Source organism: Trametes versicolor (genome assembly GCF_000271585.1).
Source record: "Trametes versicolor FP-101664 SS1 unplaced genomic scaffold TRAVEscaffold_11, whole genome shotgun sequence".
In the NCBI taxonomy this organism is placed as follows: domain Eukaryota; kingdom Fungi; phylum Basidiomycota; class Agaricomycetes; order Polyporales; family Polyporaceae; genus Trametes; species Trametes versicolor.
This window is the reverse complement of record NW_007360331.1, coordinates 71,200-91,922: the sequence shown is the minus strand read 5'-3', so window position 1 is coordinate 91,922 and position 20,723 is coordinate 71,200. Positions and strand designations below refer to the sequence as shown.

The 20,723-nt window shown below is 57.2% G+C and overlaps 7 protein-coding genes across 7 annotated transcripts in view; 6 read left to right on the top strand and 1 right to left on the bottom strand.

The window, feature by feature from the left end:
• Nucleotides 1-1,335: 1,335 nt before the first annotated feature.
• TRAVEDRAFT_51571 (uncharacterized protein) lies at nucleotides 1,336-2,040 on the top strand (the record flags this gene model as incomplete). Its single annotated transcript, XM_008044495.1, has 3 exons — nucleotides 1,336-1,678; nucleotides 1,772-1,879; nucleotides 1,934-2,040. The coding sequence occupies 3 exons, from the start codon at nucleotides 1,336-1,338 to the stop codon at nucleotides 2,038-2,040; spliced, it is 558 nt and encodes a 185-aa protein (XP_008042686.1).
• A 1,015-nt stretch (nucleotides 2,041-3,055) lies between these two features.
• Nucleotides 3,056-3,818, top strand: TRAVEDRAFT_51570 (uncharacterized protein; the record flags this gene model as incomplete). Its single annotated transcript, XM_008044494.1, has 3 exons — nucleotides 3,056-3,156; nucleotides 3,328-3,452; nucleotides 3,502-3,818. 3 exons carry the CDS (start codon nucleotides 3,056-3,058, stop codon nucleotides 3,816-3,818), a joined length of 543 nt encoding a protein of 180 aa, XP_008042685.1.
• A 388-nt stretch (nucleotides 3,819-4,206) lies between these two features.
• TRAVEDRAFT_51569 (uncharacterized protein) lies at nucleotides 4,207-5,110 on the bottom strand (the record flags this gene model as incomplete). The annotated part of the gene is made up of 3 exons (XM_008044493.1): nucleotides 4,207-4,568; nucleotides 4,687-4,817; nucleotides 4,896-5,110. 3 exons carry the CDS (start codon nucleotides 5,108-5,110, stop codon nucleotides 4,207-4,209), a joined length of 708 nt encoding a protein of 235 aa, XP_008042684.1.
• A 1,518-nt stretch (nucleotides 5,111-6,628) lies between these two features.
• On the top strand, nucleotides 6,629-7,597 carry TRAVEDRAFT_51568 (uncharacterized protein; the record flags this gene model as incomplete). The annotated part of the gene is made up of 1 exon (XM_008044492.1): nucleotides 6,629-7,597. One exon carries the CDS (start codon nucleotides 6,629-6,631, stop codon nucleotides 7,595-7,597), a length of 969 nt encoding a protein of 322 aa, XP_008042683.1.
• A 4,197-nt stretch (nucleotides 7,598-11,794) lies between these two features.
• TRAVEDRAFT_51567 (uncharacterized protein) lies at nucleotides 11,795-12,544 on the top strand (the record flags this gene model as incomplete). The annotated part of the gene is made up of 1 exon (XM_008044491.1): nucleotides 11,795-12,544. One exon carries the CDS (start codon nucleotides 11,795-11,797, stop codon nucleotides 12,542-12,544), a length of 750 nt encoding a protein of 249 aa, XP_008042682.1.
• Nucleotides 12,545-12,746: 202 nt separating this feature from the next.
• Nucleotides 12,747-14,623, top strand: TRAVEDRAFT_74232 (uncharacterized protein; the record flags this gene model as incomplete). The annotated part of the gene is made up of 4 exons (XM_008044692.1): nucleotides 12,747-12,833; nucleotides 12,934-13,138; nucleotides 13,209-13,258; nucleotides 13,319-14,623. Exon 4 carries the CDS (start codon nucleotides 13,346-13,348, stop codon nucleotides 14,621-14,623), a length of 1,278 nt encoding a protein of 425 aa, XP_008042883.1. The 5' UTR covers nucleotides 12,747-12,833; nucleotides 12,934-13,138; nucleotides 13,209-13,258; nucleotides 13,319-13,345.
• A 5,680-nt stretch (nucleotides 14,624-20,303) lies between these two features.
• The window catches only part of TRAVEDRAFT_31132 (uncharacterized protein), a 5,870-nt gene continuing 5,450 nt past the window's right edge, over nucleotides 20,304-20,723 (top strand). The window contains exon 1 of the mRNA XM_008044413.1: nucleotides 20,304-20,723. Within this exon, the coding sequence (XP_008042604.1) occupies nucleotides 20,380-20,652 (273 nt within the window). The 5' untranslated portion in view covers nucleotides 20,304-20,379 and the 3' untranslated portion in view covers nucleotides 20,653-20,723.

Genomic DNA, 20,723 nt, shown 5'->3' with positions numbered 1-20,723 from the left:
CACGACAACCTACACACCCCAACACCGACGCCGCAGGAGGTAAACAGATCATCACACGCGCACCAGTCACCAGGCGACACAGCGGACGTGTTCGCTCGGGGCCACAACGCCGCAAAATGTGTACTGTAAACACATTACCTCTTCTGGGTGAACCACCTGTTGGTGAGTGGCGTAGTTGCAGTATATCACCTCGCTGGGATACCGACGCGTTCTAACGCCTTGCATAGCATACGCCGTGCGCGTATGTCTTAGATAAATGCGGGTCTACCTTCGTTGCACAGGCCCTTTGCCCGTGCTGCAATTCCCGTCCAACGCTTAGCACTCGTACCCTCCTCCACAATTGGTTTGCCGGCCCGGACACGCAAAGGCTGCTCAATCTCCAGCATGCATGACAGAATGAATCCTCGCAGAGATATCATGCCGACTGCTTGCCCCGTCGACTGCACGGTCGGAGCTGGCGTCCTCCAATCAAACACCGCGCTGACGTTGAGGGACGCCGCATGCTCAAACCTAACCGAGCTTATTGGGTGCGTGATCGCTCATCTTGGCTACTGTGTGCAGTGACAGTGTTTTGTTTGTGAAGCTGACACTAGGCTCTTGCCAGTACATGCAACTGCTCTGCAGCCTTCGTAGACCAACTCCTTTGCGTCCGCTCCATGTGCTCCGCGGCACAGTTCGAGCGCTTTATGCTTGGAGAGGCAGATCTGTGCGGGCGGGAGGGGATCTCAGGTTCAGGTGAGTAGTAACTCGCTTATCTCGTTGGTCTCAGTACCCCGTGATCAGATACACGTCGCGGACATGCACACTAATATAGGTTCCAACTAGATCTGTCAGACCTCACATCGGCGCATGATCTTTCCTCGACGTCAGCTGCAACTCCGAAAATCTCCGGAGCTTCTCTCAGCAGCTCCACGCCCGCCGCTACAACGACGGAGTTCTTCCCAGGGGCCCATGATCCATTACCAGGCGATGTGATCTCAAACACGCGTTCACTTCGCCTTATATCAACGCCGGTCGTTGCTGCGCTCGCCATCGTCTCGACGGTCCTGTCTGTTGCAGGCCTGATGATGATTCGCAAGTGGTGGAAGCGGCGGCTTGACACGACGAGCCAGACATCCCTTTCAGCCAGCGATCCATCCTACGCTGGAACTAGGGCCGAACACGTCTCAAGCGATTGCGCTCCAGCTCTTCTTCCCATGCAAGCGGAACGCAGCAATGCACCCCGGTCGATATATCGCGCCTCTTTCGATCCGTCCACTGCGTCCTCGCCGCTGATCCAGACAACGGGACAGTATAGCGTCTGCGCGTTCGACGGAAGCTCATGTTCCGTCAGCGATGTCCTCCCCGCGGCCGCAGCGCAGACGGAACAAGTCGGGCGACATCGGACGCCTCGGCTACATCTCGCCAATGGCCATACCCCTCAGCGACGCATCCTCGCCAGCCCCCCTCAGCCCCCCCAGTCGGCATCCCTCCAATACGTGCCGTCGCTGGGATTGGAGCCCCAGCCATCTTTGGCTGCACTGCGCCTTCCGCAAAGAACTCGGGGACGAGGTCCGGATGAGCAGGTCGTCGTACTTCCGTGGCCGCTCGGGGAACGTCTGCTGGCGATTCTTGCTGCTACGCCGATGCGTGAAGAAGAGGAGGGCTCTGCAGGCTCTTGCGGGGAAGAGCTACCTGGGTACGTGACGGATGGATAGGGAGGCACCCTATGGTGAGCGCTGCGTACTTACTAGTTGATGATCTGTCTTGGGGGTCGTTGATGGTATGTAAGGGTTCCAGGCATGCTCGCGCGAATGGAGCAGTGTCACGAGCGCCGTCGCGTCGCCCTTGCTCCTCGTTTTACTGGCACTCGCGGTGCATGCTGTCGTAGCCGTCGTCAGTACCCATAGACGCCATCAAGCAAATCGGGGTCACCTTGAACTTGCATGTATAGTCGCGGACACCACTATCCCGGATAAGAAGAACAACAGTACGCTTGACGATCGGTGTTGGGAGAACATCTCGCGTCGTGCGGCGAGCGAGCGTGTCTCAGAAGTGTGAGTATCTATGAATCCACGTCTACCGCCATGCTCACAATTCCTGCTTGATTCTAGATTTTTACCCGGCTTACGATATCCTCTTGAATGTGCTACAACACAATTTTAGAGTGATTGCAGCTCGCGAGATAGCACAGGTGTGTTCTCTGCGAATTTGTAGTAGCCCTGGAGACAGTTGTGCAGCTACTGGCGTACTGGCACCGCGGCGGACAAGCACGTGAGGATCCAATGTGCGGCCCGTCGCAGTTCTCGATTCTATCACCCGGAGTAGTTTGCTGCGATTCCTGAGGTTCAGGTGAGTGGTTTTTGTATTTGTCTCCCTTGCCTTGGTAATCGTCAGTTAGGCGTCCTTGTACACTAGTAACGGTGGCTGCAACCAGATCTGTCGAACTCGATGTCGACGTCGAGAACGGCCTCTCCTCGATATAAGCGGTTGCATCGTCGGGCCTCTGGAACTAGTTCCACCTCCACGAATGACCAGAACACTTGCCGTCGAGGTCACCGCCGTCTCGACGCTCCTGTACAAGCCAGCGGCCAGGCCTACTGGTATCCTTGATGCGATCACAGTCTGATTCCCCAGCGCCTGACAGGCACTTATATCACGACCAAGCTCGGTCTCATGCGGACTCTCGGTGTACCTGCACAGAGCGATGCTGCATACATACTGCGCCGCTTGCGCCTCCCGTGACGCTTGGCAGCGCGACGGGCATCAGCAACACGTCCAACACTTCAATTTGGAGGAGTCGAGATGTGCGGTGGATGCTCACGCGGGGAGCGGTGCCCTGCTACGCTGCGAAGGCGATCGACAATGGAGGGTCTGATGGAGAGTATAAAACGGCCGTGGGGCTTCTCGGTCTCGCTCCCTCATTTTCCGGAAGTTCAGCGGCGACAGGACCTGTCAGGTACGTCTTCCGCTGCTCCTGGAGTGGTCCAACTCGCAGCTCACACTTTCCTCATTCCAGCTCCAGCGACCCCCGACCTTTCAGCAAAGTCAACACACACACCATACCCCGCGAGCCATGTCTGACGACTTCCCGGAATGCGACTTCTTCTGCCTCCGCGCCGGCCGCGTCTCCGTCTTCCCCAGCAACTGCGGCACCACGGACCTCTTCGAGTCCATGTACGTCCCCCCTCTCCCTCTCTCCCTCTCTCCCTCTCTCCCTTCCCCTCCTCTCCCTCTCTCCCTCTCTTCCCTCCTCTGTCCCTCCTCTCCCTCTTCTCCCCCTTCCTCTTCCTCTTCCCCGACCATGGACTGACGAGAATGGCCCACTGACGAGCACGAAACACACAGCGCACGCGACTGCTCGTGCGCGGAGTCGCCCGTCGCCAAGGGCGCGACGTGCCTGCAGCGCTTCTGCGCCCCGGCGGACTTTGCGGCGCTCGAGGCCGCGGAGGAGGCGCGCTGCCCCGGGTTAGGTGCGTTTCCCCTACTCGTCTCGCAGCGTTACTTACTCCTGGGGAGTAGTTCCTGGGGGGGCGGCCGCTGGGGGACTTTCGCGGCGCGCTTTGCCGTCTCCAAGCGGGGAGAGCGGGGCTGTGTTAGGGAACTTGACGAGCGCTGCGGTGCACGTCCAGGGCGGGTGTGGAGGTGGCGTCGCGTCGCCGGTCGTGTTCGTGCCCCTTGCGCTCGTGGTGTTCGCGGTCGTGGCTGCTGTTGGGGCGTATAGGCGGCGTCGTTGTGCGGAGGCGAGGATCAGTCTTGGGAGCGAGCGCGAGGACGCGGAGGATGTGGAGGATGTGAGGGTTAAAGTGGGGGAGAAGGGGCGGTCTGGGGTTGCTTGATGGTGAGGCCGGGAGGAATGGAGTAGGAGGGAGGGGGAGGGTTGCTCGGCGAGCGATTGTACGTGTGTGTTGTAGGCGCATATACCCTGATTTTTCTCTTTCCTTGTGGGGTGTACTTTGAGTTTGTCGTCTGCGCGTCAGGCATCGTCTGCGCGGATGGTCCTGGACGGAGTGGAGGTCAGAACAGTGGCCCTGCGAACAGATCATTGTCATTTCTCAGAGGATATGGTACAGTCTCGAGCGATTCCCAATAGTACATAGTACATATACAGTACAAACGAACGAACGGCGGGGACAGCGGACTTGGGGTATATCGAGCACCAGAACACGAGCCAGACGCGTGCCGAGTCCTCCACCAGACGGCATCCATCCCTCCTGCTAAGTGTGCTCAAAAGATCCACGCCGCGATGGCGAGCGCGAGACCCGCCCCAAGGACGCTGCGCCCCGCACAGTGTGCGGCGCCGTTGACGGTCGGGTTCAGCGCAGATCCAGACGCGCTTGCGCTCGCGCTAGTCGCAGTTACAGTGACCTGCGTGCCGGCCGGGTCGGATGAGACTACGCCCGGGTTCGCGCTTGAGGTGGGTGCAGCCGAGGACGTCGTCGCCGCTGAGGTAGGCGTAGCCTGCGACGCGGAAGGCACGGGTTGGGTATCCGAGGTTGTGTGAGATGCAGTAGCGGGCGCAGAGGCGGCGAGAGACCCGGACGACGACGAGGCGAGGTCGGGCGGGAGGATGCTGCCGAGGCCGGGCACTGGGCGGGAGAGGATGGTCAGTGCGCGGTCACGTGGGCGTGATGCCGTCTGACAGGGAAGGCGATGGCGATAGCCAAGGCGACGCCGGGCGGGGAGAGATGAGGGGAGGGTACTCACGGGGGAAAGTGGCGCAGGTATCGGTGTAGAGCGTGAAGACGCTGTTTTCGACTTCGGGGCAGGCGCGCTGGACGCACTGGGACAGAGACGCTATCACCGCGAGGTTGGCGCAGAAGCAGAACGTGTCGGCGCTGGTGATCGCGCGCAGGTTGTGTCAGTCGGGTTTTATATCATGATGAATGTGACGTTGCAGGAGAGAGGGGACTGACAGGCTTGTGCAGCCGCCCTTCGTCAGAGCGGCGTTGACGCACTGGGTGACGCACGCCGAAACCGGAGTGGTAGCCGAAGTGGGCGCAGGAGCCGGCGCGGAGAGAAACGAGAGTCCTTTGGGAACGCCATCCGTCTGGAGGTCTAGAGCGGCTGCTGCAGAGATCATGGAGAGCAGAAGAAGCGTGTAGCCGTTGAGCCTGCGAGAGAGTTGCATGTTTTACAAAGGCTCGACAGGCGACAGCGAGACGAGGAGCGAGGGGGAAAGAAAGCAGTGCGGGAGACGAGCGCGGCGTTGCCGTTGTCTATAAACTCTAAGAAGGTTGCGATCGAGCAGTACAAGGCGGTATATCAGCGGGCCATATGGTCTCTAGTCGCACGGGACGCGTAGTGGATGGCACTCGAGATGAGGTGATGCCGCGCGACAACAAGGCAGAGTTGAGATGATCCATAGTCTGTCGTAGATGAGCATGTGGTAGGCGCGAGAAGAGCCCATCGTACACGGTCCTTCCCAGCCAGTCCCGCCGGCGTAGAGGAGGCGGAGGGAGTTCTCTGAGCGAAGGAGGTCTTCCATGCGCGTCCGGATCCCGAGCGCCGACATGCTGACGTCACAGCCACGTGCGCCATTGGCGCTCGCCGCGTCTTGCGCTCGCCAACTTCGCCCTAGTCTGCTTCGTTCAAGACCGTTTCCAAAGCGCAGCGCACTTCGATTGTGGGCACGCCATCCAGCTCTAGGTACGCATGAATATAGACGACACCTCACGAGGACTTACTCATATACATCTATTCCTTGCGCCAGTCCTCAGCCCATAGCATGCGTCAACTAGCGACCGCGTCGAGTCTCTTTTCAAGTCGACAGTGCCTTCGCTCCTTAGCCAGCTAGTGCCGCGCCAGGCGGATCCAGAGATCTGTAACTGTGCAAACGCGCTGAACGAGAAGCCCTCGGAGCTGCAGCGGTGGCTCTGACAGCTTCTGTCTCCGCGGCGTACACGCAAAAAACCTGCATGTGAGTGCATACATGCACTATGTCGTCTGATACCATCTGAACCGCGCCCGGGATCATTGTCGTATCTACCATCGGATTCCCCTCGCCTCTTCTGATGTGTTCTTTGGGGCAGAAAACCGCTCATCCGCAACCGAACCCCGCTTGTCTCGAATACGAGCGCTCAGTTGGAAACGTTCTCTATTCGCGGCCCGTCGCCTTCGCCGCGCACGGGGCGCTGCGCGCGCGCCCATCTCCGGGTCCTGCGCCCGCCGAAGAGGATGATAGAATCTGATCTAGCCTTGAGAAATCATTATGATGCTGCCACACACTCCGCCGGTAAGTACCATCGTGTTTATTCTGTGAAGCAACTGTGGATTCATCGTGATGCACAAGTCCTCTTGAAAGTTTTTACGTCTTCTGCGGAGAAGCTATCTGCCGGCCTTGACACCGCGAGCCGATGTGGCAGGTGAGTCCCGCCCTCAATGGGTTCTTGACCGCGGACGGCGCGCTGCGGGAATACCACATCATCCCTGACAAGTGATATATCACTGAAAGACGCGGACTCCGTATAGTTATAAGGCCCGTGGTCTACCTCTAAAAGAGTCCCCGCGTATGTCCTCGTGAGTCAAGTATGTCCGCCGAATGTCGAGATATGGCTCAGTTGATTCGTTTGCTAACGTTTGGTATAGCAGGACACGTTGCACATCATTGGTGAAATTCCGTGCGGACGGCCTTCCCTTTTTAGAAACGATGCAAGCGACGTCTCAGCCGATCCACGCAAAGCGCATGTGTGGAAATGTTCTAGTCAGCTGTGGAACTCGCTTTCAAAGTGGCATATCTGGAGTGTCACCAATCTCGGGGGCGCAGGAAACGACCGAAGTCATCACTTCACCCTCCATCTCACCTACCTCAACGAACAGCACCAGTACGGGTTATCAGCCACCACTACCACCACCATCTAGTGATGGCCAGTCATCCCCGCTACCGGCATCATCTAGTGCTTCCCAGTCGCCTCCGTTGTCAGCCCCTAGCGCTACGAGTGCAGCCCCCGCACCTTCGCATAGGTCCCGTCTGCCGACCCCGGCTCTCGTGGGTGCCATTCTGGCCGCTGTGCTTGCCTCTGCCATCACTGCAGCTCTGGTCCGCCGCTGGGTACGATATCGACGTGCTCGTGCACATGCGCTGCTCCCGACGCAGTTTATGGAGCCCGATGGAATGGCTACTACCGAACACACCACCGACTCCGCAATCGGTCAGCCTACGTGTCTCTTCCAAAGGTCTCACGCAGAGGAGGTCGTCTCACTTGCAAAGGGCTCCTCACGCACCGAATCTCTCGGGTCCGAGCCCGGGAGCTCGCGCGGGGCGACCATATTCGAGCGTCCACCTTCGTCCCGGCCTCCCACCCCCGATCCCCACGTGGGTCGCAAAGACCACGACACTCTAAGAGATGAGACCACAAATCCACCCCCTTCGCCGCGAGTCCCCGTGCCCGTATCGCCCCCTATGGAGGACATTTCCGCCCTGGCAAGACGCGAGGCATCCGAGTCCGAGGCTGCGCCTGAGCTGGTGGCTGCGGGCGCACAAGGCGAAAGACTTCTGCATCTCGCGCTTCCGTGGATCTTTGGACAGCGTGTTCTGGCTATGATGGCAGGCGAAGATGCGCGCTCCGTGGATAGCGATGACTCGGACCCGCTGCCTGCGTACGCGCCGCGCGGATAGAGACAGGACGGACTCGAACAACTGGGACATACGTCGTCTGATGGGCGGAAGCGGTGTTTGGTGAGACATCTGGTCTTCCTTCGTTGTTCATCTGGGCTGACGTGCAGCTTCTGACTCCGTAGCATTGGGGATAGGTTTCGGGGCATGAGGCGAAATCGCAGGCTGAACGGCCTCTATGATGACCAGTCGTATGCAGCGTCGCAGGCTTTGCGAGCATAACGCGCATGAGGTGTGTTCAGAGAATCGGAGTGAGGGACGGCGAAATTCCAACGGCCGTTTCGCGGCAACTGCATGACTACTTATATCACATACGTGAGTGTGCGTATCTTCGTGATGGCGACGTTGGATGCTGATCGAGAGCCGTTTATCACACGTTGTGGACGTAGGTGTCATATTGGCAGATGCATCTCTTCAGCATCTTTCCTAGGTCTGCACTTCGGAAAACGTGCTCCTGGGGTCTTGCGGAGATGCGGTGGTATGACAGTCCCCGGATTCTGAACGGGTTCGATAACTCCGTCGAGCGGAATCCCGATCTTGATAGGTTGCAGCGCTCGCTTCCTGATGTAGCTTTGCAAACTTACATATAGCAGAGTCTCGTTGCTCAGCTCTTCCCCCCAGGACACCTTCGAGTTCAGACAGCTTCCCCCGCTTTTGCCGCTTTTGGGCGACCATGCCAACGCTATCTCAGCAAGGACCCCAGACTAGGGGCTTCCAACTGATTTTCTGTGGGAGGCAAACACTGGTGACTTGTGGTTCGTTGGACTTGGCGCAACCGACCGACGGCGGCGCTGCCAGCACACTCGGGTCTGGGATGTCCGGGATGTCCACGCAGGACACCACTACTATGATCCCGTCACAAACGAGCAGCTCTACAGATACATCCAAAGTGTCCGTGACGTCCGCGCAAGACCCTACTGCCACAATCCCTGCTCAGGCGAGCTCGCTCAAGTCAGCTATTTCCCCGTCGTCCGCCGTTTGGCAGACGTCACACACTGCGTCAACTCCATCCTCTGTTGAATCCTTGGGCTCCACAAGCACGTCTTCCGGGACCTCCCATGGATATCGTCTACCAGTGCCGGCCCTCGCAGGCCTCACTGTGTCTGCAGTACTAGCCACTGTCGTGGCAGTCGCGCTAGTGCGCTGTTGGGTGCGCCGGCGGAAAGCCCGTGCTGACGTGCGGCTCTCCACGCGGCAGGGAGTACCTACATTGTCCACAGCCGACCACGGTTCGGAGTACCCAGTGGCGGCCCTGCTACCTTCGCGCTTCCGCCCAAAATGTCAGGCGCAGGATGGTGCTCCAGACAGCTGCGCACGAGCGCGCTCTCAATCTGTCGTGTCTAGCAGCACGTGCAGAGAGCAAGACGGCAGCGGGATACAGCGCGATTCCAAGGATCCGACCAAATTGGTCTCTGAATTGGTCCGAAGCGCCCGCCCCTAAGGACCAAAGCCAACCCTAAACTTAGGTTACGAGACCATTCACAACGCACGTGATCGCATTCAGACCTCCTCCGCGATGTTGTGGACGCGCTCGACGGCTGCACAGGAGTCCGAGAAGCTCCCAAAAAGGTGTATTACATTACTAATAGCATGACGCATATATTGAGGTCCGTTTCCACTGGCTCGGAAGCTCTCAGTATGAATTATACAGAGTAAAAAGAGCAAGGAAAGCCTAATTCCAGGCTTTCCGTGCTATATGTGCACAAATTCGCGGCGGCGCGCCGCCGCGAGGCTCCAAAAATACCACACAGTCCTTCCAATGCAGTTTGAATACTTTCAAGGATATTTGAGTCATTTTTGCATGCACGAACATTGCTCGTATCGTCCACTGCCTCGAAGGCGATCGTGGAATAGGCGCCCATTCCCGTTCAGTGCGGCGGCGCGAGCCGCCGCGAAGCTCTCGCAATTTTGCACAGTTTGCCCTCATAACTTGCGTGTAGGTACAAGAGATATGGGCACAACGGGTGCACTACTGGCGCAGGATGCGCGAGCCTGAGGCGGGATGTGCGCGCCCTTGCATATCCTGGACGCGCCTTCGGCGCGCGCGACCGTCACGCCCTGGGCACCATATATGGGCCGCTGCGCGGCCCGTCTCGCACCGTCCGAGCCCTTGGTATGACTAATTTTCCCGGCAGCGTGGCGACGCCCGATCGTGTGTCGTCGTCGGAGTTCCACCTTCCTGCTTCCGTCCTCGAGGTAGAACGCAAAGCCGGCGTTCATCGCGAACGTGAGCCTTCGGGCCGCGCTCTTGCAGTCTCCGCGCTATTTCCTGCGCAGGACCTGCTGCCTGTCGCGGGGAGCTCCACGGAGTCCCACGGAGTACCTGAGGCGCCACCGGAACCGGGGACGATAGGAGCATCCGGGGAAAGGGTCCTTCATCTCGCGCTCCCGTGGGTCTTTGGACAACGCGTGCTGGCTCTTATAGCGCGCGAGGACGCCCATCATATGGATGACGATTATTCGGAATCGTTGCCTGCGTACGAGGCGCGCGAGTAGGGATGGGGCGAACTAGTCCGACGAGTCTGTCTTCATGTCAGAGCGAGCACTACGGCGGTCTTCGGTGGTCAACCGTTTGTGGATTTTTTCAGTTCTAGTTGGGACCTAACTGTGGCTCCTAGATCTTCATGTTACTGGGGTGGTGTGCTCTAGTGCATACTGCGAAATTGGGTGATAGCAGCAGAGTTCGCCGTCATATTGGGACGACAAGATAAACCTCACTTAAAAATCACTCGAGCTTCGTTTGGTACTAGTAGGGCCAAAAATGATTCATTATACAGGGTGCTTCTCAGCCAGTCCCATAGACTCGGAGGCAGAGTGAGTTGTCTGAAACGGAACGAGCGAACGAGGGTAGCTTTCATGTCAGTAATCGTGCTGACGTCATGACCACGTGTGTCACTGGCGCTCGCCGCGTCTGCCTCCTTCGCCGCTGGGCTTCGTTGAAGAGGGTTTCCAGTGCGCAGCGCGCATCGATTCTCGGTACTACATTTGTTCTCAGGTACGCATACGTGGACGGCGCCAGACACGGAATCACTCATGGAAACCTCTTCCTTGCAGTTCTTAGTCCATATCATGGCCGAATGGCGCTGTTGGCGACGTGGCAACAATGTCCTCGCCATCCAACCATCCGTCGCACTTGATGGTGTAGCCTGTACGCATCTCTTCGCTGGGACGCGCTCCAGCCAGTAGCGTGAGCGTTTTAGCTATGCTCTACAGCACAAACACACCGGATGAGGTGCTCTCGGAGTCGCGGGACTATCTCTTAAAGGTCTGGTCTCGGCTCTCCACGGAATACAGCAGGCCTGCATTTGCTCGTGAGTGTATACATCTATTTCATATCTGCTGATCGATGACTGTACCTCCCGTCATGATAGATATACTCCAACCCGGTCATGGTGTACGTGGAGATGAAGCTGATATGATGTCGGGCTCACGAGTCACGGAATGGCCTCAGCGATCTCGACTCCCGGGCGCGGAGTTAACTAGCGTTATTGGGGTTCGGAGAATCATGATGACATGCATAATAGAGGGCGGTACGTCAATATCACCGAGTAAGCGACATTTGATAGGGCAGTTGCGTTTCGCTCTCAACGTGGGCGCTGACCTCGGTTGCAGGCTAATCGACCCCGGTGTGGCAGACACCGCATACTTATAGGGTTCCCCGCTCGTCCTGAGAGATTATCGGTGTAGCTTCACAGTTTGCTCGTAAGTTGCGCCCTTTGTGCTTTCGAAATCGCATCGTCTCGGTCGGTGACTGAATATTTGCATGACTGGCAGGATACGCTACGCGATATCATCGTCATAAACGCACCTGGGCGCGGTCTCCCTGCCATTTTGAAGACCATGCCAACCAAAACGTTCCTCATAACGTCCACCAGACTTACGGTAGTAACTGTGTCCGTCCCAATACCACAGGGCGAATCACTGACTCATACTGCCCTACCTTCTTCACCCCTACCCTCTGGCACAACCTTTCCAACATCGACAGGGGTCGCTCCCTTATCTAGTTCGACATTTGCAGTCACGAGTACTTCGGCTTCCGCATTCTTGCCTACAAGCTCGACTTCTGACCCTGCTTCCACTTCTGCACCCATTTCGACTTCGGAATCTAGTCCGACTTCGATTTCCTTTACAGAGATGTTCAGCTCACCGGTACTGCCAGATCACTCCGCCAACCATACCAGTGCAAGCTCCCTGCCACACATGTCGTCCAGCGGCGCTCCGCAATTCCCACTCCTCAGCACGACGAGCACGACCCCTACTCACCTCTCCCGGGGCCATCTACTGGCGACTCCGGCCCTCGCAGGCACTGTAGCCTCCATCGCACTCACCACTACGGTTGCTGCAGCGCTGGTGGGCTTCTGGCTTCGCCGAAGACGACGTATGCGTGCGCGCAAAGCGCTGCTTCCCGTCCAGGAGTACGGGGAGCCCGCCGAGATGCCTGCGACGGATCGTGCCCCTTCCGTGCGTGTCCTCCCGAAGCACCACATGAGCGATGGAGATCCGGAGAGCCGCTCCAGCACACAATCGCTTGTGTCTGGCAGCTCGCGGAGTGCGCAGGACGGCAGTGCGGCGACTCTCGAACATCCACCTCCAGGCTCGACCCGGCCCCAGACTCCCGGGCCAGATATCCACGAGGATTGCAAAGGCCGCCTGTTCACTGGGCAGGAGCTCCCCGGGCCTGCTCTATCGATTCAAGAGCCAGGTTCGACGGACCATGTACGGGAACGTTCAGACGATGCCGCCGACCGGTACGACGTGCCCCAGGCAGTGGAGTTGGCTACATCTGGGGCTGATCCGGAGAGGGCAGAGGCACCTGGCGAGCGGCTCCTCCATCTTGCGCTGCCATGGGTACTGGGACAACGCGTGCTCGCGTTCATCGCGCGCGAGGATGCGCGGTCTGTGGACAGCGGGGGGTCGGAGCCCCTGCCGGCGTATGTGCCGCGCGAATAGAGATAGCAGATGGCCCGTACTTCGGTGAGACACTTGCGTCTTTCTTAACTTATTTTCCAAACTGACCATGCAGCATCTGGCTCTAACGTACTAGTCGCAGGTCTATAGAACGTCGCATAGGGGCAGGTCGAATAGCGGCGCGATTGCAAGCCATATGCAGTCTCGCGCACCCCATGAAAATACGTAACGAGGAGAGCGTGCCACAAGAGGTGTTACCATCACGTCAGAGTAGCGGCCGCTGCTTTTACAGGCCTGCGTTTAGCGGCAATGACACAACTACATCGGGAGTGTGAGTGTCCGTATTTTCGTGATGTCGTTGAAAATTACTGATCGGGAACTGTCCATCGCTTGTTGTGGACCACCGGTCGACGTCCTTCGCATAATGGCAGATGCAAACCTTAAGCTTCCCATTCTGTTATACGCTGCCATGGAAGCTCTGCTTGATTTTGCGATGTCGCGGCGATTCGTCCGTGATCTTACGCCCGCTCTGAGCGGCGAATCGGGATGTGCTGAACGACGAACAGCGGTGCGGACACACCGCGGCGGATGCAATCTACGCCACACCCGTGTCGACGTAGACCAAGGTTGTGCACGGTCAGATTTTCTGTCGCCGCTGTCGTGTTGGGCATTTCTTCTTGATGCGTCGTTTGCGTACTTATACTAGGTCAAGTTGCCGGCCGCTCCCAGGAAGGACCGTCCCGCTCCTGGGCTCGAGTAAGTCTGTCTTGCCCTTATATCCCGGCGTCGCATTGACATTCTGTATGATACGTCTAGCTTTACGACGCTGGTAAAGTCCCGTGTATGCGAGCTTCCCCTCCTTCGTTGGAAAATATGCCAACGACATCTCAGCCAAGACGCTCCAAGCGCTTCTGGTTCATCCTTGGCGGCTGCTCTACAGTCGTAACTGCGAGTGATACCCCCAGCGACTCAACATCTGCATCCTCCAAAACGTCCGCACAAGGCACAACTACCACGCTCACCCACACGGTAACGCCAACCTTACCATCCACTACAGCGGGGCGTCTCATCTCTACCTCCCTATCCGCTTCGAACTTGGACAGCACGAGCCAGAGCAGCACACCGTCTATGACACCTTCGCCCTCCCCATCCCCCTCTGGCGCTAGTGTAACCTCTGTCGAACTCACACGAGTCGTTCTTCCTCAGTCTTCTGTGACATCCGATCCCTCGCAGTCCACTGCACAATACGCACCCATCACTTCTGCACCCACGTTCACGTCCGGACTACGCGTATCCAGCCTACTCGGAGTCTCGTCTGCAGTAGGGAACAGTACCAGTACAAGCGCACATACCCAAACATCAGCCGGCAGCGGCCTCTCTGAGTCTCTTCAGCCACTGGTGCCCAGCGCCGCGAGCTCTTCGGCGTCCTCTCAACGCGTCTCGCGTATACCCGCCCCGGCGCTCGTAGCAGCCACGGCTTCTGTCGTACTGGTCGCTGGCGCTGCTGTTCTTCTGCTCCTACGTTGGATGCGCCGACGACGGACGCGCACCTGCGCGCTGCGCGACCGCTCCGGAAGATCACCAAGTCACTCGGACGACACTCCTTTCACCCCTGTGCTCGTACGCTCGCACTCGCGGGCCCGTTTCGAGTGGCAGGCGGACGATCGCATTCGAGATGAGAGCACGGATACCCGGTACCGGCTCGTGTCCGGCAACGAATGCGGCGCACAGGAGGGCGACGCTGCGGGCCTCAGGCGTGCACCTTCGTTCTCAACGTCGAGCGCGATTGACGTGAGTCACAAAGACGGGGGATATCTCGAACAGGAACTCCCTAGCCCCCCTTCGCCAACACTCGAACCATTGTCGGGGGAGCCGCTACCTCAGCATCGCGCGGGTATCCCCGCCGACCAGTACATGATACCCCAGGCAGCTGCGTTGGCGCCAGATCTGGAGACGGCGGTGCAGGGCGAGAGGCTTCTCCATCTCGCACTCCCGTGGGTCCTCGGTCAACGCGTTCTGGCCGTGATGGCGCGCGAGGACGCGCGCTCGTTGGAGAGCGGGGGGTCGGAGTCGTTGCCTGCGTACGAACCACGCGAACAGGGACAGGCTGGTGGACTTTGAACTCCTTTGTTGATGCAGGGAGGTCGTCTTCGGTGAGGCGTTCGCGTGTTCCCTCATTGCTCGTTGCTCATATTTATCCCTCGAGCACGTAGCGTAGGGATATACGTCGTGGCGGACTATGGATTTCAGGGGTACCTCGGTATGCTCCGAGCGTCACCGCCGTGTCGGGGAGGCTCTAGGGCCCGGGGTTGTGCCAGCAGCTTCGAGCTGTATACGGGTGGTGGTCTTCGATGCTTTGGTGAGGTCTTTGCGACTACTCGTAGAATATCAGCTAAAATAGTGCTCGTAGTATACTGTAGGAGTTAAATGATGACCGGGGTGTGAGGTAACTTGCATGGAAAGGAGGACAATCGTTTGCAACTGATGGCCTATCACAGTGGTATCACTATTGGCAGTAGTAAGTATGATGTTCGGGCGACTTGTTCGTGAATGACGGGTCCCTGCCATCGATAACATAGCTTACTAGCATATTCTCTGCCCTGTTTTATAATATGATGCTTCTGATACAAGCTAGTACATCACTCATACATGGCGGGAGCTCTCAGACAACATCGTTGTGCTCGTGCCCTAAAGATGGTGAACTTCGTCCGAATAGCCACGTGCCCATTTAGCGCTCGTGACCGCGAAGGGAGCGTACGCGGCATCGGCGATAACTCTACTTCGTCCGCGACTGTTTCAATAGTCGGATGCGCGGCGCGCGATGCACCACTGTCAGTAGCTCATTCATTAGGCATTCTGTAAGCTCCATACCAGGTTTGAACGTGCTAATGCTGCTCGAAGACGAACAGTTCATCTTCCTTGCACCATGGCAGCCTGATTGTATCATGTGCGGACGCGACAGCTGTCAGCTGTAGTACTGCATCTGTGGCTCTCTTGACCGGTAAATTGCTAATTTGAGTATTAAGACACCCTACTTCCACCTTCGCCACACCCATGGCGACCTCAGGTAACAGTTTGACGTTTATAGGCAGGACTAACGAGTCCTCACCACGCGCCACAACGCTTCTTGATGTAGAAACCGTATACTTATAGTACCTCTTTCCGCTCTTATTCAGACAGACCTCAACGTCCTTGCGTTCTCGTAAGTCGTGTCTTCCCCGGTCTGAACTCGCCTCCGTTAGCTGGCTATAGCTGATCCTCTACATAGCAGGACAAGCAGCACATTGTCGCTGCAATCCCGAGCGGACCGCTTCCCCATTTCCGTGGCCATACGAAAAACATCCTCTTTGAAATATCAGAAGAGACTATGGCGGCTGGATGTACGGTGAGGGATGGAAGCGATGTCATGTGTACTCTGGGGAAACCTATCAACCCATCCACGACGCCGACGAGAGTCGCATCTACAGTGCCCACGTCATCATCCGTGGCTCCTCCGATTCAACCCATTGCGCCGACGGTGCCAAAAGCAATTACTAAAGTGGAAAGTGACTTCCCTACCACGCTACTCCCTTCGGCCCACACGACGAAGGCCATATTCAAGCTATCCGACACCGTTTCGTCTACGATCGTGACTTCCTCTCCAGAAACACTGGCTGTTACTCTCCCGTCCGCTTCGCCTTCCGCCACCGTACCCATATTCATCACGATCTCGACTTCTGTGGGCTCATCCTCTTCGACTTCCGAAATGGAGATGGTCAATATACCCGCGACCTCCCATACGTCGCCGAATGCTACCGGTACGAGCTCTTGGCGCTGGAGACAGCGGGTGCGCAGGGCGACAGGCACCTTCATCTCGCGCTGCCGTGGGTCTTCGGACAACGCGTGCTAGCTATGGCGGGCGAAGATGCGCGCTCTGTGGAGAGCGGTGGCTCAGAGCCGCTGCCTGCATACGAGCCACGAGAATAGTGGATGGGGTGACCCCGTCTGGTGACAAGCAGAGGCGGCATTCAGTGAAGTATATATCATGACTTCCCGCTGGTCGTTCGAGCTAACATCAGGCTTCTGAATTTGCAGGTTCTTGAGTTATCACTAGGCACGTCGTTTGATGACACAAGGATATGGTTTCGCCACGCCGGGTTGTGTGTCATGCTGAGGTGACGTCCTCGTGCAGCGCGTGAGATGATCGCGCGCCGCCCGTTTCGACCTACCTCACAAAACTCTATTTATTCAAGTTCTTTCAGGACGTAACTAGACTTAGACGTGTCACTCGCCGCCGCGGTCTTCCGCATTCGTTGTGCCCTAGCCCTTGCGAAAATATGAGGTACAAAGACTGCGACTGAGGATACGCTTTAGCCGTGCGGACAGTCGTGGTTGCAACATTGCAGGGCTCATGAGAGTCGGCATTTTCGCGGCACAAGACATACGTGAGTGATGGTTCCTTTTGAATGCGACATTGGATGCTGAACACTGATCGAGAACTGTCCATCACACGTGTTGCAGGAAATTGAGCGGTCTTCGTTCTCCACACGATGACTGATAGATGCATCTCTTGAGCTCCCTTCTATGTACTGTGTTGCAAGACCGCTCTGATTCCCGCCCGGTCCCTGCATTATCAAAATCAGCAATGTCGTAGCAGTCGGATCTCGGTCTGCAACTTCTATGATTTGGTTGATCTTTAGGCGCCATGTTGCGTATACGGGATAACAGCGCGCGAGAAGTACTATCGAGTACCGTTATTCTCCATCTGTTAGGGAAGATAAACTTGACTTAATCCGTTTCGCCAGTGCATACCCCGGCGAACACTTTGCACCGTATGGCTGCCCACCTCATCGCCGATATATCTCCTGATGTAGAGATAGCATACTCACATATATACCACAGACTTCCACGCTGCTCACCGCTAGGAAGGATCATATTCTGCTTTGGCTTCCGCAGTGAGTGGGGCTTACAGTCCATTTTTCTTCGCCGCGCATCTTCACGTCCGTCTCTGACGTTCCCTGTGATAGGACATCCTGCCCACAACCAATGACCTCCTCATCAACCATGCATCTTGCAGGCAATATCTCTGTCGAAGATATTCTGCACAGAGACCTTCGATGCGATGCCATTCCTGGATGCTCTGACGCGATTGGACCCGCCACCGAAACCGACTCAGTTTCTGGAGTGATGGCAACGTCCACACAAGACAGGACTCGGACTACTTCAGCCACGCTGTCGTCGCTTTCGCCGTCCATATTCACATCCTCTACCACGGAGACCTCGACTATCCCGATATCTACTTTCTCAACCAATACGAGTAAAGCCCCATCACCACCGACACAAAGCCCCGTAAAGTTGCCTACAATCACTCCCGCTTCTGGCACGACCTCTGCGCAAGATACCGGAGCTGCTCCCACTTTCACTTCAACTTCACCATCCGCATCCTCTTCGAAGTCTGAGACAGAGGTATTCAGCTCTCCGAAAGTGACCTCGCATGCCTCGGCAAATCGGCCTATCACGAGCTCCTCACTGCAGGCGTCATCCAATGCCCCGTTTTCTCCACAATCACAGTTCCCGACCGTGACGAGTTCATCCCCCTCACACCGCGTCTCTCGTATACCGACGCCGGCCCTCGCTGGTGTCATTGCTTCTGTGACGCTGGCCACCATGGCCGCCCTTCTACTCTCGTTCTGGCTGCGTCGACGGCGCACCCGCGCCCGGGAACTGCTCCCAGCACAAAACGACACCTCCGGATTGCCCGCCAGCGATCACTCGCCCTCAGCTGTGCCGGTCGTACGCCCGCGTTCGCATGTCTGTTCTAAGGTTCAGGCGGGCGACAGCGTACCAGAGACTTGCACGCGCACCACTTCCCTAGCGTCAGAAAGCTCACATGGTGCGCCCGATGACAGTGCGACAAGTCAGGAGCCCTCAACCTTGCCCCGAACGTTGCCAGCCGTCCATGTAGAGCACAAAGACTAAGAATCTTACGGACAAGAGCCCCATAGGTCTTCTCGGCCACTTCCCGATCCACCATTAACCGACTACCTATCTGACCGCCCAGAAATTCTCCACGGAACTCACGCCGTGTCCCGGGACAACGCTACGGCAGCGCCCGAGTTGGTGACGGGGGCCGCACACGAAGAAAGGCTCCTCCATCTCGCGCTCCCGTGGGCGTTCGGGCAGCGTGTTTTATCTATGATGGCGGGCGACGACGCGCGCTCGGTGCATAGCGGAAACTCGGAACCGCTGCCTGCGTACGAGCCGCGAAGGTAGATCGCGGCGACTCGGAAAGGCTCAGAGGCAGTTTGTCTCTTCGGTGAGGTTTTTTCGGTGTGCGTCGATCTCCGCTGTTTCGTTTGGCTGACCTGCGGATCCGCAGCATGTATCAGGTTCAGAGCGTCCCGTCATGGCGGCTTTCATCGAGATATATATCTGTGCCTCCATCAAAAACATTTTCAGAGGCTCTGCGCTGCCATGAGAGCGCCGCGCACGCTGCGTCCCGTACACCCGCGCTGTTGGCGCGCACATTCACAGTGGTCGCGCCCGGTACTGCAGTATTGTAACAAGTGCGCTCGATGTCGTGGAGGTGGAGGGAGAAGGTGTGAGCTGCGTATCAGAGGCTGGTGGCAAAGGCGAGCAGGGCGAGCCTGGAGCACGCGGTCACGTGGTCGTAACCAGCTCCGACGCGCGTTCGCTCGAGTCACAGTGTACAGCGCGGACATCGCTGTTTCGGGCGCGGGGAAGGATAGAACGAGAAACATATGAATAGTCAGGCAGAAGCAGAGCTCGTCCGAGTTAGGGCGTACGTCAGCTCGGGAATCGAGGGGGAATCGAGTGCGGCGCTGACATGGGCTAGCGGTAAGTGAGGTATCATTCTAGTACAACACGGACGAATATAACCCACGGACATTTTGATTTATGTCGCTTCGAACACACCAGGAGAAGGCCTCGCGATGAGTTGATGCTAGCGTTGAGATGTTCGAGATGTTTGTCACATCGTACACTGCTTCTCAGTTTATTTAATCGGAGACTTCAGATATATTCTGAGGCGCAGCGAATGGTTGACTGAGCGTTGCCTGAGCGAAGGACTTGAAAGGAGGGCTGTTCGGAATTCGGATCACTCACCCTTGTCGTGTTTATGCAACTCACAAGCGCCTGTTTGTGTACGTCATCATCAGCAAAGTGGGTGCCCTTTCTCGGTAACTCTTCGTAATGCTGCGTCATTAGCGTCGTGCTATATAATTCATAGAGCTCTACTCAATGACGTGTAGGAGCCATGAAAGTCTGGAGAGTGGGCGGCACGACGTGTAACGACGCAGAACCTCGCGCGCGAGTCTCGATCATGCTGGGTCACCCGGCGCGAGACTCTAGAGAGCTATCGAGAGCCCTGCGCGAGGCTCCCTAGAGCGACCGATAATGTCGCGCGCAGTGAGGTAGCACGCCGCATGAGCGCGCACCGTGATATCCGTAGCTCCATAGAGCGCCGCAGACCCTCGCATACCGTAACATGGAACCCCGCGCCCCCTCCAATTTTCGGCCATTCTCGCGAGCGGGACGCGCGCACGAGAGGCGAGACATTCTATTAGACAGTAGTACACTGTTCATCTATACATCGCAGCATACCCGGATGACTGCGGGCAGACACAGGCCGTAGACACAAGGGAATTCCGAAAGCAAGGGACGCGTCAGAGGGGATCAGAGAGAAGAGCGAAACAGCGCGCGAGGACAGAAATGTTGCATCAGGACAGAAACGTTGTACGAGAACAGAAGCCGCGCGAGGACCGGAGCTGCGCCCGAGGACAAGAGCCATGCGCGAGGACATGTTGAACTTCTGTGTCTACGGCTGTGCCGGACCGGGAGTGGCAGTGATAGTGGCTGTGCGTCTACCATACGCCAGCATGGACTTTCCTACTTACCATATACGTACATTCCTTTGTTCTGTACTTACTTGGCATCCTGCCATCCCTCCATATGATTCTGGTACGTTCTACGATGTTCCGGACTATTCTAGACAGCGTCCGGATTACTCGCATTACTCAGCCATGGACTATCTGACCTTATGTCGATTATGCTCCCTTACTCAGCGTTATTCATCGCTCAGTCAGCGTCCTCTGGACGTCACATGCTCTCTTCTTATACGCTTACTCATCGTCCTCCCCAGTAGTATATAAGGAGGACTCTGCAGGCCTCTGCTCTTCAGTCGTTCTCTCACAGACTGAAGAGTAAGTCCCATACTACCTAT